This window comes from Coffea arabica, chromosome 7c (genome assembly GCF_036785885.1).
Source record: "Coffea arabica cultivar ET-39 chromosome 7c, Coffea Arabica ET-39 HiFi, whole genome shotgun sequence".
In the NCBI taxonomy this organism is placed as follows: domain Eukaryota; kingdom Viridiplantae; phylum Streptophyta; class Magnoliopsida; order Gentianales; family Rubiaceae; genus Coffea; species Coffea arabica.
The window spans coordinates 5,019,613-5,033,459 of record NC_092322.1 but is presented as its reverse complement, the minus strand read 5'-3'; the positions used below and the strand labels follow the sequence as shown (position 1 = coordinate 5,033,459).

Here is a 13,847-nt window from a genome sequence, read left to right as displayed (position 1 = left end):
AAAAAACTACCCATATCCTTTGTTAATTGTATCATCAATTTTTTTTTATGAAGGTGTAATTATAATTTAGAGTATCTTCAACTTTTTTCCTTTTGAGTTTACATGAGCAAAAAAGTCACAAATAAGAGTGTGTCACTAGCATTTTTTTTGTTTTAATATTTAGCTCCTTATCAAGTTTGAATCTAAACAAGAAGCTGGAGCCTTATTTTTTAACTTCTACTAAATGTATTTAATTTGAATTTTGAGTAAAATCATCTATACTGTTATATATGAAGGGAGTGTAGTGGCTTTGGGGTAATTTTTTTTCGCCTTTGGATTTCCAAATTTACTCTCGTAATCGCTAAATTATGCCTTTATCATTTGATTGCATCTTGCCCATATTGCCTATCAATGCAATCAGAACTAATTTTCGCCCATAATCACTGATAAATATTGTAATCACTAAGTTAATTAAAATTCTATTCAAAAATTTTTTATAAATTTGAGAGAGTATTTTTTAATAAAAATTTTATACTAATTTCTTCTATACTTTTTTTTTTGTCAAAATTAAACTCTTCTATATAAAAGGTGGTTGTTGCTAAATTGGACATAACTTTAGTTTGCCCTTATCACTAGTAACTAGAAAAGGAGAATCTATGTTCGGCCCGGAAAAATCCGTTTAGCTAATGGGAGAGGATAGGAGGCCAGTTGGAGCTTATATAGAATTCTTAGGCAGATACATGTACAGTTCGCGGGTATCGCTAATGTTGCTCTTCTGCTGCAGTTTTCTCTCCCCTGCACCCTCCCTCCCCTCTCCCTCTCCCTCTCCCTCTCCCTCAAGGAAGGAGAACAAGTCACCTGGAGTTAAGGGCCTCCCAGGTTTTGACTTTTAAAATCTAAATTTCTAGTCCTCGGGTAATCCCAGGATCTTATAACTAAACCATACTCTCTATCTTTTCTCTGGTGCATTATGCAAAGAAAACCATTTACTCAAAGAAGCTCCCATGTTAGATTCTCTTAGACAAACGCTTGCCCAAATAAAGCTTCCTATTTAAGCACCAAATTCCAGTTCTCCTTCGTGCCTCTGTCTTTTCTGATCTGATGAGTCCTCCCTTCAGTTTCGGATTCTTCCTTTTTTCTTTTATTTTTCTTTCTGTTAAAATTTTCTTTTAAATGAGGTCGGGACTTAGAGTATCTTTTGATTCATCTTCTTGCAGTTTAAAACATTTGTTTGTATTTGATTGATTATCTTAGTGAAAAACAAGGAAGCCTATCTCAATATTTTCTGTTTTGTTGTTGTTTTTTTTTTGGATTAATGTGAAAAACAAGAATATACGCCGCTTCCTTACTCAATTTTCTGAACTGGCACGCGCTTAAAATCTGAATTAATTCAAAGGAGATTTGCATGTCAACTTTGTTGGACATTTATTTGGTTTAGTTGACTATTTCAGGTTCAGGTGAAGCATAATCTCGGAGATCATTAAGACAGGAGATGGAGATCATTTATAGGCCTTATGTTGATCCGGATATCGTATCTCTAATTGAAAGAATGCATCCTCCAAGGTTTTTTCTTGCATCACTTCGTCCGAATATATATATAGACACACACATAATCGTCCAATTTCGGTGATTCAAAATCAGTTTTTGCGGGTTAACTCTGTTTGCTTGACCCTTATACCAGCTTCTTCTTCTTGAGCTTTCTGCAGGGTTTCCATAGACAATGATACCTGCCCAGATTGCACCCTTGTGAAGGTTAGTAACTAAGAACAAGAATTTTTAGAAAGTAGGAATCTTTATTAGTTGTTTGGCGACCTTTGTTAGACCAAAGTTATTGCTTAGTCAGGTCTTTCTTTAAGGGATGATACCAATGGTTTCCTTGACTAAATTATTCAGCTAGAATTTCTAAGTTGAAACGGTGGGGACGGGCTAATAGATTCCAGCATAGATGTGAAACCAACCTTGAAAAGGGTATCAAGATACCATACCACTGCCAACATCTGCCTGCCTGATTACATTGAAACAGGTGGACTCGTTAGTTATTCCAGTGCTTTTTGTTGTTTTGAAAACCCTCAACATTCATTAGTCAGTAGTCACTTAGTGATGTATCAAAAAAGTCAGAACTTTCAGTTACCATTATTTTCCCGAGTCCTTCATTGGGCATCACCAATCCTAGGTTCCTGATCTCTCAGACAATGCAAGTGGTTTGGCTGAAGTCAGTCTGTGACCCACCGAGCACACTGGAAACCCATCTCAGATAGAGATCTATATGAAGCTTCTCCTCTCAAGATGATTCCGGCTGAAGTCTCAATGTGTTGTATTTGGGCCATTAAGTCAATAAAGAATAGTAATATATGTTTAATTCAAGGCAACTTAAGGGGAAAATGACATGAATTATTTTCAAGGGCTATATCTACTCAATGGTCTTTTAGTTCTTCCACAATCAAAAGGCATAAGCACGACACAGAAAGGAAGTAACAATGGTGGCCTCTGACTGTAAAGAAAACCTTTACATGTGTAAATGCACAAAATATTTTTTTTTTTTGTACTGCATATTATTTAATTTTTCGTCGTCTTTTGCCTTTCCGTTCAAAGGTTGATAGCGCAAACAAGCATGGGATCCTACTGGAAATGGTCCAAGTTCTGACGGATCTGGACCTCGTCATTTCCAAATCATACATTTGTTCTGATGGTGGCTGGTTAATGGACGGTTGGTCTCGCCTTCTTTGCATCATACACTGTTCTCGACTCTTAGCACCAATGAGAAAATTCTAAATGGTTATGTTGTATAGCGAGTGAATTAATTATTGGTTGCAACTCGCCAGACATATGAAAATGAACCTTTTTGATCCCTACGTGAGTTATACACGATTACCTTACTTTAACTTCACACTCATATTTTAAATTCATGTTTCGCAGTATTTCACGTGACAGACCAACTGGGGAACAAAATTACTGATGAAAGCCTCATCCATTATATTCAACAGGTTAATACTTAATACTCTCTCCCTTTGCATTTTACGGGAATTGCTTAGTATTTTTAGTGCTCTTCTTTCCCTCTGTATTTTACGAGGATTGCTTATATCATATGTTACCGTATACATGAGGAATTTTAATTTTATTTTGTATTTTTTGCATGCTCTAAATAAATTGCACAAAATTTCAAATTTTACTTTTAGGCAATCAGCACAAGTAGGGAGAGTTCCAGGGAGGTCCAACCATCTATTAGCAAGAATGTGAGGCCAGCATACATCTCAGCAGAGCATACAGCCCTTGAGATGACTGGCACAGATAGACCGGGTCTAATGTCGGAGATGTCTGCCGTGTTGGCTGAAATGGGATGCCATGTTTCGGCTGCTGTAGCATGGACTCATAACGCCCGTGCTGCATGCATCATCTGTGTGGCAGATGAGTGCAATGGCGGGCCGATTACGGATCCCTGCCGGCTGGCACGTGTGCAGGCTCAACTAGAAAATGTAGTCGAGGCTCACCACTGCGACGGTGAGAAAAGGAGTGTGAGGTTGGCATGCCCTGTAGGCGGAAAAACACACACGGAAAGGCGGCTCCACCAGCTGATGGCAGCTGATAGAGACTATGAGGCATGCTGTTCTTGTTCTGTCCAGGATGATGATGGCAAAGATGAAGAAATGAATTCAAGCGGAAAGTTTGATTGGCAGAGGAGGAAAGAACGTGAAGCTACTACACGCGTTAAAATAGAGAATTGTACCGAGAAGGGGTACTCTATAGTTACTGTGAGGAGTGAAGATCGACCGAAGTTGCTCTTTGACACAGTATGTGCTCTGACGGATATGCAGTATGTTGTCTTCCATGCAGCGATTAGCTCCAAAGGATCAAAAGCAGTGCAGGTAATGCGTCTTGTCTTGGCTTAACTATGCGTGCGAGTTTATCCTTTTAACTACATGGTTCACTGGCTTTTTCCATGACAAAGAAAACGTGCATCTGCTATGGTGGTTCAAATTCTAATCCTGTGCTTTAATTTCAGGAATATTACATTAGGCACAAGGATGGATGCACCCTGGACTTGGAAGTGGAGAGGCGAAGAGTGACTCGGTGCCTCATTGCAGCTACAGAAAGGAGAGTTTCTCACGTAAGTATAGAAAACCATCATTTTAATTTCAAGATGGAGGTTGCGGGCTCCGAGGCTGGAAAGGGAAATAACGCTTAAAAACGTCTTTAACGAAATTCTGTGCAGGGAATAAGGGTGGATGTGACCACTGAAAACAGGATAGGATTGTTGTCTGATGTTACGAGAGTGTTTCGAGAGAATGGGCTATCAATAGCAAGAGCCGAGATTGGAACAAACGGGGACAGAGCTGTTGGGACGTTTTACGTTAAAGACGCCTCGGGGGATAACATAAGCAGAGAGACGCTGGAGATGGTACAGCGAGAAATAGGGGGTGGTACCGTACTGGTCGTCGATAAGCCGTTAGGTCTTCGATCCCGAGCCACATCATCATCTTCCACCAGCGGCCGCAACAGCGCTGGCACAGAAGACAGGCCGAAGTTGTCGTTGGGAAGCTTGTTTTGGTCGCACCTTGAGCGGCTCTCAAGCAATTTCAGGCCCATAAAATCCTAGTCCTTTATAAAGGACCAACTTAGCACTTGATGTATGTTAGCTCTTCTTCTGTGAATAATTAGCATCTCTAGGTGCACTAGCTTCTGGCAAATATAGTCCATTTGTGAAAATTGGTAGTACAGGTCATGCTAATAGTGCATTTGTGTAAATTGGTATATATTACCGCTTCATCTCCTCTCTCTCTCGCCGCAGCTCCCTTATGGCCTAAATTACAAGATTTGCCAGTTTTCCTCCCCTGATGTCATAGTGTCAGAATGTGTTCTAAATACTGCCAAGAGGACCAATTCAGTATCAAAACTTAGTTTCGAAAATCATGTCAGTTGACACCTTCACAAGGAAATGATGCTGTGGAACTCAAACCCTTTCATAAGTCCACGAATAGCCAAACGCTTGGTTCGGTAAATGGGCCCAAACGCTTACACGAGATGAGGAAAAGGACAACAGACTGGACAACAACCAACAGGCTACAGTGTCACACGTCCAAGGGCGTAAGATTGCTCCACTTTACTACGCATCTCGACTACTCAATAATTGGTTCTTTGTTGTCCATCTACATGAATTGGAAAACACATCAACATAATTGCTCATTTACCATTGAGTTATTGATCTGCTTAAGTTTATCAGATCAATTGCCCTGATGTTTAGTTATTGCTCATTCAAGGAGTATATTTACAGCATACAATTTAACAAGACTTAAGGTGCACCAAATAAATTAACAGTACACTATTCACAAGCCCGTAGAATGTAGAGATACCATGTTTTGTACACACACAGTTGACTGATTATATAAAAGATCACGCCACATCAATGTCATCAACATCAAGCCAATCACTGGATTCCTTCGACTCAGGGTTCTTGGGAATTACCTTCTTAGATCCAGCAGTTTCAATGGCCCCGGATTGCGTACTATTAGACAAGTCAGAAGAGCTTTTTCTCAGTTGAACCCAATCTCGTGCATCTTTGTCCGGACTGTGACTTGTTTTCTTAAAGCTAGCAGGCACATCCATATCATCCTCTTCAAGATCACTAAATGACACATCCTCATCATTCTCAATGGGAATTGTAGCTCCACCTGCACCAGCTCCAGAGCTTTCTTCCTTCAACCAATCATCAGCATCATCCTCATCTTTCTCTACCAATACATTACTTGAATCAAAAAGTATACTTTGATCCTTAGTCTGGTCAACATATTTTTCTTCAATCACCGATTTGTCAACGATAGCAATTTCAGCACTCATGACAGGGTGCTTCTCTATCTCATGTTCGATGGCAGCAGTGGAAGTTACAGATTCAGTAAAAGATGTTTTGGGAACATTATCATACTCAGTTTTGATAGGTACTAATAGGGGTTCTTCGGGTTGATGGTTGGAACTATCTTGAACATCAATACTGCCCTCCCCAGACCAGTCTTGTTGTTTTGCCTTGGAACGGTTCTTCAATCCCTGGGATAACAAGGCCCTGGCTTTTACTATCTGCAAGGACAACATAAGAGGGCAGACAAAAGACTAAGACCACCTAACACATGAATTCTTATGTAAACATCCAACTCATCCAAACTGAAAATAGAAGGCATAATGTCCAGTCTTTCTTTATCTTTACAAGATTCCCTAAATTATACTTGAAACTGAACTGTTCAGATATCATACCAATTAAATTCTCTATCACACAAACACAGGGCATCTCTAACTTGTGCCCCTTTTCTCCTCTCTAAAAGAAATTAACAAATATAGCCCAGTTGCAATTGGTTTAGTTTTATAGAGAATATTGAATGCTAAAGTACGATGCCAGACAGCAAAATGAAGATTGCATGAGCAGCTCATCAACTCTTACAGAAAAACTCAAAACTTCAAACAAACAACAGATAAGCAATATTCAGTTAAAACAACTGCCATTGCTATCTCATTCAAGGTCAGATCATGTCAACGGGCTCCCAGAAATATTAGTTTCAGCTAAAATGTTTTGTCAATTTTATCAATGAAGACAACAGGAACGTACAGAAGTATTGCAACATTCAACATAACCACAAACAAGAACCAATACCACCTTCTTGGCTCCAGGAAATCATAGGCTATTACGTCTGAACTCAATAAACGTACACAAAAGGACAATGTTTAAAGAAAATTGGTTCCTCAACAACATTGAGAATGTATTATCTTTTACATTGAAATAAAATAGAATCACCATGTCATGTAACCAACTTGCCTGGGGGGTTGATAGTAGTTCCGCATCTTTCTTATCCAGTCTAGGGTGAAGAAGCACAAAGTATATCTTCCAAAAGCAACTCTCACTCATATAACCTGGGCAAAGTTCAATCCTCAAAGCAGCTAATCTTGGGGCAAGTTGTTCAACAGCTAAAGCGTGTTCTTGCTGAGCATCAGACAAGTCAAAATCTAGCATCACATAGCAAGCAAATGATCACCATGGAGATCACACTATATTTATCTTTCCTGTACTAAATCTAGAAGAGATAATGATCATAATAAGCTGGATTCACAAAATTATGGAACAAAGGCTATACTGATGCAGTAATGGTCAGAGTTACCATGCAGCCAAATATGGCATGTTACAAAACCTTATGACTCAGAAATAACAAACCAATAATTAAAGAAATATAAATCGACAGACAAATATAGGAAATCAGACTTTGAAGTGAGTTAATTTTTTTTTATCAAAAGCTAGGCAAAAAAATTTTCTTATGCGACATAAATTTATTAAACACGCAAACAAGAAGGGAGTAGGGAAAGTGAATAAGAAGGGACTTTTTTCAATTGGAAAAGAGATGACACTTTTGGGATTAGGAGAAGAAAAAGGTGAAAAAGGCAACACCACTGGCAGCTAATAACCACCATGTTAATTTCTTCAGCACTTTTCAGCTTTGCCAACTTGATCAGTAATTCTTTTTTCTGAGAAGTCAGGGGCAACAAGTTAGAACTGTTGCCACTTCTAACGAAAACCCAACAACCAGCATTTGACATAAATAGTGAGTCCTTGCCAATTTGAGCTGAGTCTAATAAATGAAATATTCAATGAAGCCTTCCAGGATCAGTTGCAGTAATCATGCCTCCGGACATCTGGTGCCAAATTGTTGCCCTCTATGCATCCCCGATTTTATGCCAAAAAATGATATGTTTTCTCCAATCAAATACACCTTTCGTCTAGAGAAACAGAAATGTCCTCATAAAAACTCAGTAGAATTAAAGCTGACAATGGTTAAACAAAAGCTGTTTTTCTATTAAGCACAAAAAAGAAATTGTACTATGCATCAGGAGGATGAACAACAGATCGCCAAAACACACACTCTTATAGAATTACGTTGCATCTCAATCTGCACTCCGCCCACTGGCCGAAGTGCTTCTCCACAGCTAAAGTTAAATCAACCTAGTCCAACACTAAAAGCTCTAACTAGCCCACCAAAATCATCAAGAGTCAACGCAAAAGTAGACAACGAGACCCAGTCCAAAATATACACATTAGGTTCGAAACGGCAAAAAACATAGTAACAATAATAATTTGAGTAGTACAAACAGGAATTACCATCATCATCGTCACTTTCAGGTAGTGGAAAATCCAGCCAAGTTTCAGGATGCATTGCAATATCTCTTGCAAAAGATACCACTTCATTAGTCACCCCAACAGCACCGCCACTCGACAAAGCATTATTGCCTTCCCCTTCCTCTTCCTCATTATCCGATCCCAATTGCAGAAGATCAGACGCCATTTTCGTGAACTCAGACACAGCTATGGTGTTCGACAGTATCGATATCCCACTGCGAAACTTTCCCCCAATCTCCGCGAAATCGTTCCGGATTCCTGTTATTCCAATGGCTTGGGAATCTAATTGATCCTGATCGGATCTGGAAATTGATTTTCCTCGGGGAGTGGTGGATTCTGAGTCTTGGAGAGGCTTGTAGGGTTCGGACTGAGGGGGCGGGGCGAGGAATGAGGCGACGCCCCAAAATTGGCGGGTTAGGGTTTTGGTGAGCTCGGAGATGTCATCCTTGACGCCACGTGGAGTTGAAGTCGGCGATGATGATGATGGATCGAGGTTTTGATTCTGCTGTTTTTCGTGTTCTGCGTCGCGTTCATTGAGATTGGAAACGACGGCGCTTCCCTCGTGGTCATCGGTTTCGTCGAGTTTGAGAGTGTTGGCAATGGATCGAGCTAGCCATGACATTGTTAAGGCTTTCTGACGGCCGGAGGCCGGCGTTCGGCGTTCGAGGATTTATTGCCAGTGCGAATTAAAGAGTTGGCGTCAAGTACAGACGCAGTAGTTCAATCCGATCTATAGTAATACTCTGTTCGTGAGAGTTTCAATTACTGCTAATTATTTCCCGCATCACGATGTCGTTTAGTTAGTTCAGAGTAGGAGAAGTATACATGCGGTCAAAACTTAGATAGACCTATTTTCAAAATTGCCATCTATAAACTCATGCAACAGAAAATCAAATGCCGAAAGCAAAGATTAGCCAACCAAAATGTTATTGTTGCAACGAAAAAAAAAAAACCTCTCATTCAAATGGCGGCAGAAAACTGTCCTAACATCATGAAAATGCCTGTATAGTTCTTATTCTATGTGTTACATGGGACTACACCCTTGGCAATTGAACTAGTTATAATCAGGCGTTCAAGATTATTTGCAAAATTATATCTACTTTAATGATTATATTATTAACATATTTTTTTAATTACTTTAAATTTTTGTCAATTATCTTTTTATCGTGCATTTTATGTTTTGGATAATCTTCTGTCTCAACACACTTAGAGTCTCTTGGGAAAAGAGCCAAAAAGTAGATCTTCATTGGTGTTAGACTCTATCGAAAAGTTTTAGGTCCACAAGTCTTGATAAAAGTATTTATGGAATGAATCTAATGAAACTAACGCAATTAGAGCACATTATTGATTTGGATTTAAACAAGAGCAAATTATTGATTTTTCTCCCAGAGAAAATTAAGTGAAATAGTAATCGAACATCTCATTTGAGTTACGACTATTACAAACAAGCAACTTTCTGTCCTCATGAGTTTATCATGGTTATTGGTGGTTATTATGAGCAATTATTCTCTGGTTGAATTCCACTCACCTTTTTTTTTTTTTATCAAAACAGCAACATTTCATTTATAGACTAACTCAACTTACAATTTTTGGGGCAACTGCCCCTACAATCTGCTTGCACCAACTCAAGCAACCAAACTGGGAAGTCAGACTTCCATTCAGCAGTTTCTTTCAAATTTGTAGCAAATTTAGCTACTTGATGACTAACAGAGTTGCTTTTCCTTCTAGTGAAGGAAAAACAACATTCATAAAAACTGAGCTTCAGCTTTTCTATGTCTGAGAGCACCGTTGCAATTTCTACATCATTTTCACCACTATTTATCCTGTCAATAACTTGCTTACAGTTTGTCTCAAACTCTACCCTTCTCCACCCTTGACATTTGGCTACTAGCATGGCTGCTCTTAGAGCCAAAGCCTCCTCCACTTTTGGATTCGAACAACTTACACCTGGCACTGCCCAAACTCCCACCAGCTCCTTCTGCCAAGACCTCGCAACCAATCCCCAACCTGCTTTATCCTTATTCTGATGGACAGCAGCATCTGAATTTATCTTGACCCAAGCCTCCCTAGGTTCTTTCCATTCACTCAACTCCTCCTTCCCCACCCTATTACCACTAACTGGTTCCCCCTCCTTCACCTGAGCGTCCTGATACTCCCTCCATTCCCCAACAGCTTTTTGGACAACTGTCATAGGGTCCCTAGCCTTAGCTTCAAACTGCCTTGCATTCCTAGACTTCCATATCTGCCATAACAAATTTATTGTCACTGCAATCCGCTCCTGTCCCTGCTCCTTATACACTGCATCTTTCAATTCCTCCCACCAGTGCCAGAACTTATTTCTGTGAATTACCAACCCCTCCCAGCTTACTGGTGCCATCTCCCAAATCGCCTTCGCATGATCACAGAAAAACAGCAGATGTTCAACAGTCTCTGGATGCTCCCCACAACAACCACACATATGATCCCCCTTAGCACACCTTGCCTTTATACTTGCATTCACTGGCAGGATATTTTGTAAACATTTCCAGATGAAGTGCTTCAACTTTTGCTTCAAATTCATTCCCCACAAAAAACACCAGCTCTGAGCTGAACACTTCCTACTGCTGCTTGACTCAGCAATGCTCCTGTCACCAGCCACTTCCTTCCTCATACATTTTGCCAACCTATAACCTGACTTTACTGTATATTCACCCGTACTAGACTTGCTCCAATATATCCTATCTTTCATACTACATACACTCAGAGGTATCCTCACTATGTCCTTCCCTTCATTTTCTTCAAAAACTTCTGCAATTAGCTCCCTATCCCACTTCCCATCTTTAATGAGTTCACTCAGCCACTGGACAGCCACCCCTTCAGCCCTTGGAGTTTTTACTTTCCCATTCCCAGAATTTGGCAACCACCTATCATTCCAAATATCAATTGATTTTCCATCCCCAACCCTTTTCTTTATTCCCTCCTCCAGTAACTCCCTTGCTTTCAGTAAACTTCTTCAATACCAAGAATCCGTACTCTGACTCTTCATTGCCCATATTGAAATTCCCTTAAAGTATCTTGCTCTCATAACCTTACTCATCAGCAAGTTGGGCCTAGTTAAAATCCTCCATAGTTGTTTTGCCAGCAAAGCCAAATTAAACTCATGCAACTCCCTAAATCCTAGACCTCCTTCTTCCTTCCCATCAGCCAACCTTCCCCAGCTCAACCAGTGGATTCTGTGCTTCTTTTCCTTTTGACCCCACCAAAACTTTGCCATCCCAGAACTAATTTGCCTACACAGGTCCTTTGGAAGTATACAACATGACATTACATAGATAGGTAATGCCATGATAACTGACTTGAGCAGCACCTCCTTCCCAGCCTGGCTCAAAAGCTTCTCTTTCCACCCTTCCAACCTGCCTAAAGTTTTCTGTTTAACAAAATCAAAGGTCTGCCTTTTGGACCTTCCAATAACCAAAGGCAGCCCTAAGTACCTACTTTGTTGTGCCTCCTTCATCCCTTGTAGTTCCCTCAATACACCTGCCTTATATCTATGCACCACATTCCTGCTAAAAAATAAAGAAGATTTCTCCATATTGATCAATTGTCCCGAAGCCTCCCTGTATACCTCTAATATTCTCCTTAGCTGCCCAGCTTCCATAGCAGTTGCTTTGCAGAAGATCAACGCATCATCTGCAAAAAATAGATGAGACAGCCTAGGAGCTTCCCTTGCAATCCTAATCCCAGTCAGCTTCCCCTGAACAACTGATTGCTTTAACAGAGAAGAAAAACTTTCAGCACATATCAAAAAGAGATAAGGGGACAAAGGATCACCCTGCCTCAAACCTCTAGTTGGCCTAATAAAACCTCTCTTTTCCCCATTAAAATTTATTGCATAAGTGACACTAGAAACACACTGCATCACCCACTGAATCCACTTCGGACAGAACCCCATTCTCAACATGACTTTGGCCAAAAAATTCCATTCGACTCTATCATAGGCCTTAGCCATATCAATTTTGATCGCCATATACCCATCTCTCCCTGTCCTCTTATTTTTGAGAAAATGAATAACCTCATGAGCTATAAGAACATTATCCAAAATCTGCCTCCCATGAACAAAAGCAGACTGAGGACAGCTAATACAATAGTTCAGGACATGCTTGAACCTATTGGTAATTACTTTAGAGATAATTTTGTACAGCACATTACACAGACTTATATGTCTAAGATCTGCTATAGTGCTAGGTAATTCAATTTTGGGGATAAGACTAATAAGGGTCTCATTAATAGATTTTAGGATAAAACCAGAATCAAAGAAGCTATTAACAGCACAGATGATATCAACTTTTAAAATTGACCAGAACTTTTGAAAGAAAACTGGTGACATACCATCTGGTCCAGGAGACTTATTAGGATGCATCGAAAATACTGCCTGACTGATCTCCTGCTCTGTGACCTTCCTGGTGAGCTTCATGTTCATCTCATCAGTGATGGTCTGTGGAATTCCCTCTAAGATCTCAGAAAACTCCTCAGGCCTCTCAGACGTATAAATGTGCTGAAAATACTCAACTATCTCCTGACAAGTTTCCTCTTCATCCTTGCACCACACACCACTGCTATTTTTCAGTACACTAATCCTATTCATCCTTCTCCTCCCCACCACCTTAGCATGGAAATAACTCGTATTTTTGTCCCCTTCTTGTAACCACTTCACCCTAGCCTTTTGGCTCCAATATATCTCCTCCTGCTTATAAGCCTCTGCCAACTTCCTTTTCAAACCTGCTAACTTAATTCTATAACCATCACCTCTACTCTCCTTAACCTCTTGGATTTCTTGCTTTACCTTTAGAATCAGACTTTTTGAATTACCGCACTTCTGCTTACTCCAACCAAGCAGATCCATTCTGACTCTTCTAATCTTGGATTGAACCATGTACATCCTTGAACCCCCTTGCTGCCTCTCCCAAGCACCTCCTACAACCTCTTCTATATCACTGTGTTGTAACCACCTCCTATCAAACATGAACCTCCTCTTCCACCTTCTCCGTTCAGGCTTAGTATCTAGCAGCAGAATACAGTGATCAGAAGCCTCAGTCTCTATGTGAGTGCACTTTGCCTTCTCAAACCTCCTAATCCACCCTGTATTTCCCAGAATCCTATCAATCCTTTCCTTCACCTCCCCCTCACTTTTCCAATTGTTACACCAGGTCCAAGGAACACCTTCAAAGCCAATATCTACCAGTTCATTACCATTGATAAAAGTAGTAAAGTCATGAAAACTCACATCAGCTCGTTCCCTGCCTCCTCACTTTTCAGCATTTGAAGTGATATCATTCAAGTCCCCCAGAATTGCCCAGGATTCCCCCCAAATGCAACTTCTTCTTTCCAATACCTTCCACTGCTCCCTCCTAACACTAGCATTTGTACTCGCATAGACACAAATACACCACCACTCAGCACCAATCTCCCAATCATCAATCAGTAATTCTATAGTGAAACTGGTAAAAAGCACCTTTTTCACCTTCAATTCCTGTTTCCATAGTACAGCCAATCCCCCAGCCAGTCCTACTGGATCAACCACAAACACATTATCAAACTTAATCCATTGCTTAACACTGTTCAGGAAGCTTTTTTTCTTTTTTGTTTCTGACAAAAAAACCAAAGATGGAGAGTGGAGTCTTATGACCTCCCTCAGTTGGGGAACTGTCAAGGGGCTCCCCACACCTCGACAGTTCCACACCAT

At 40.2% G+C, this 13,847-nt stretch overlaps 3 protein-coding genes across 8 annotated transcripts; 1 reads left to right on the top strand and 2 right to left on the bottom strand.

Annotated features, from left to right (window-relative positions):
* Positions 1-601: 601 nt before the first annotated feature.
* On the top strand, positions 602-4,812 carry LOC113699020 (ACT domain-containing protein ACR1). Of its 6 annotated transcripts, none has more exons than XM_072057305.1 (8): positions 602-734; positions 1,431-1,542; positions 1,686-1,731; positions 2,572-2,686; positions 2,896-2,963; positions 3,156-3,842; positions 3,980-4,084; positions 4,190-4,812. In XM_072057305.1, the coding sequence occupies exons 2-8, from the start codon at positions 1,472-1,474 to the stop codon at positions 4,571-4,573; spliced, it is 1,476 nt and encodes a 491-aa protein (XP_071913406.1). In that variant the 5' UTR covers positions 602-734; positions 1,431-1,471; the 3' UTR covers positions 4,574-4,812. The 6 variants fall into 6 exon arrangements, with proteins under 6 accessions (XP_071913406.1, XP_071913407.1, XP_027074859.1 ...); XM_072057306.1 differs by having other exon boundaries at positions 700-721; XM_027219058.2 differs by having other exon boundaries at positions 721-858.
* A 332-nt stretch (positions 4,813-5,144) lies between these two features.
* On the bottom strand, positions 5,145-8,911 carry LOC113699019 (uncharacterized). Its single transcript, XM_072057303.1, has 3 exons — positions 8,108-8,911; positions 6,772-6,963; positions 5,145-6,041 (listed from the first exon to the last, which is right to left on the bottom strand). Exons 1-3 carry the CDS (start codon positions 8,745-8,747, stop codon positions 5,368-5,370), a joined length of 1,506 nt encoding a protein of 501 aa, XP_071913404.1. The 5' UTR covers positions 8,748-8,911; the 3' UTR covers positions 5,145-5,367.
* Positions 8,912-9,695: 784 nt separating this feature from the next.
* LOC140010300 (uncharacterized) lies at positions 9,696-13,847 on the bottom strand. Its single transcript, XM_072056861.1, has 3 exons — positions 13,481-13,847; positions 11,125-13,339; positions 9,696-11,028 (listed from the first exon to the last, which is right to left on the bottom strand). The coding sequence occupies exons 1-3, from the start codon at positions 13,845-13,847 to the stop codon at positions 9,696-9,698; spliced, it is 3,915 nt and encodes a 1,304-aa protein (XP_071912962.1).

Excerpts from the sequence above, each read along its gene's own strand:
- LOC113699020 (XM_072057305.1), top strand. The coding sequence starts at position 1,472 with ATGGAGATCATTTATAGGCCTTATGTTGATCCGGATATCGTATCTCTA. Across the intron at positions 1,543-1,685 it reads GAAAGAATGCATCCTCCAAG|GGTTTCCATAGACAATGATA; the intron begins GTTTTTTCTTGC and ends AGCTTTCTGCAG. Across the intron at positions 1,732-2,571 it reads CAGATTGCACCCTTGTGAAG|GTTGATAGCGCAAACAAGCA; the intron begins GTTAGTAACTAA and ends TTCCGTTCAAAG.
- LOC113699019 (XM_072057303.1), bottom strand. The coding sequence starts at position 8,747 with ATGTCATGGCTAGCTCGATCCATTGCCAACACTCTCAAACTCGACGAA. Across the intron at positions 6,964-8,107 it reads TGAAAGTGACGATGATGATG|ATTTTGACTTGTCTGATGCT; the intron begins GTAATTCCTGTT and ends ATGTGATGCTAG. Across the intron at positions 6,042-6,771 it reads ACTATCAACCCCCCAGGCAA|TAAAAGCCAGGGCCTTGTTA; the intron begins GTTGGTTACATG and ends CCTTGCAGATAG.
- LOC140010300 (XM_072056861.1), bottom strand. The coding sequence starts at position 13,847 with ATGGTGTGGAACTGTCGAGGTGTGGGGAGCCCCTTGACAGTTCCCCAA. Across the intron at positions 13,340-13,480 it reads GAAGGTATTGGAAAGAAGAA|ATATTGGCTTTGAAGGTGTT; the intron begins GTTGCATTTGGG and ends ATGAACTGGTAG. Across the intron at positions 11,029-11,124 it reads AGTCAGAGTACGGATTCTTG|GTGGTTGCCAAATTCTGGGA; the intron begins GTATTGAAGAAG and ends TTGGAATGATAG.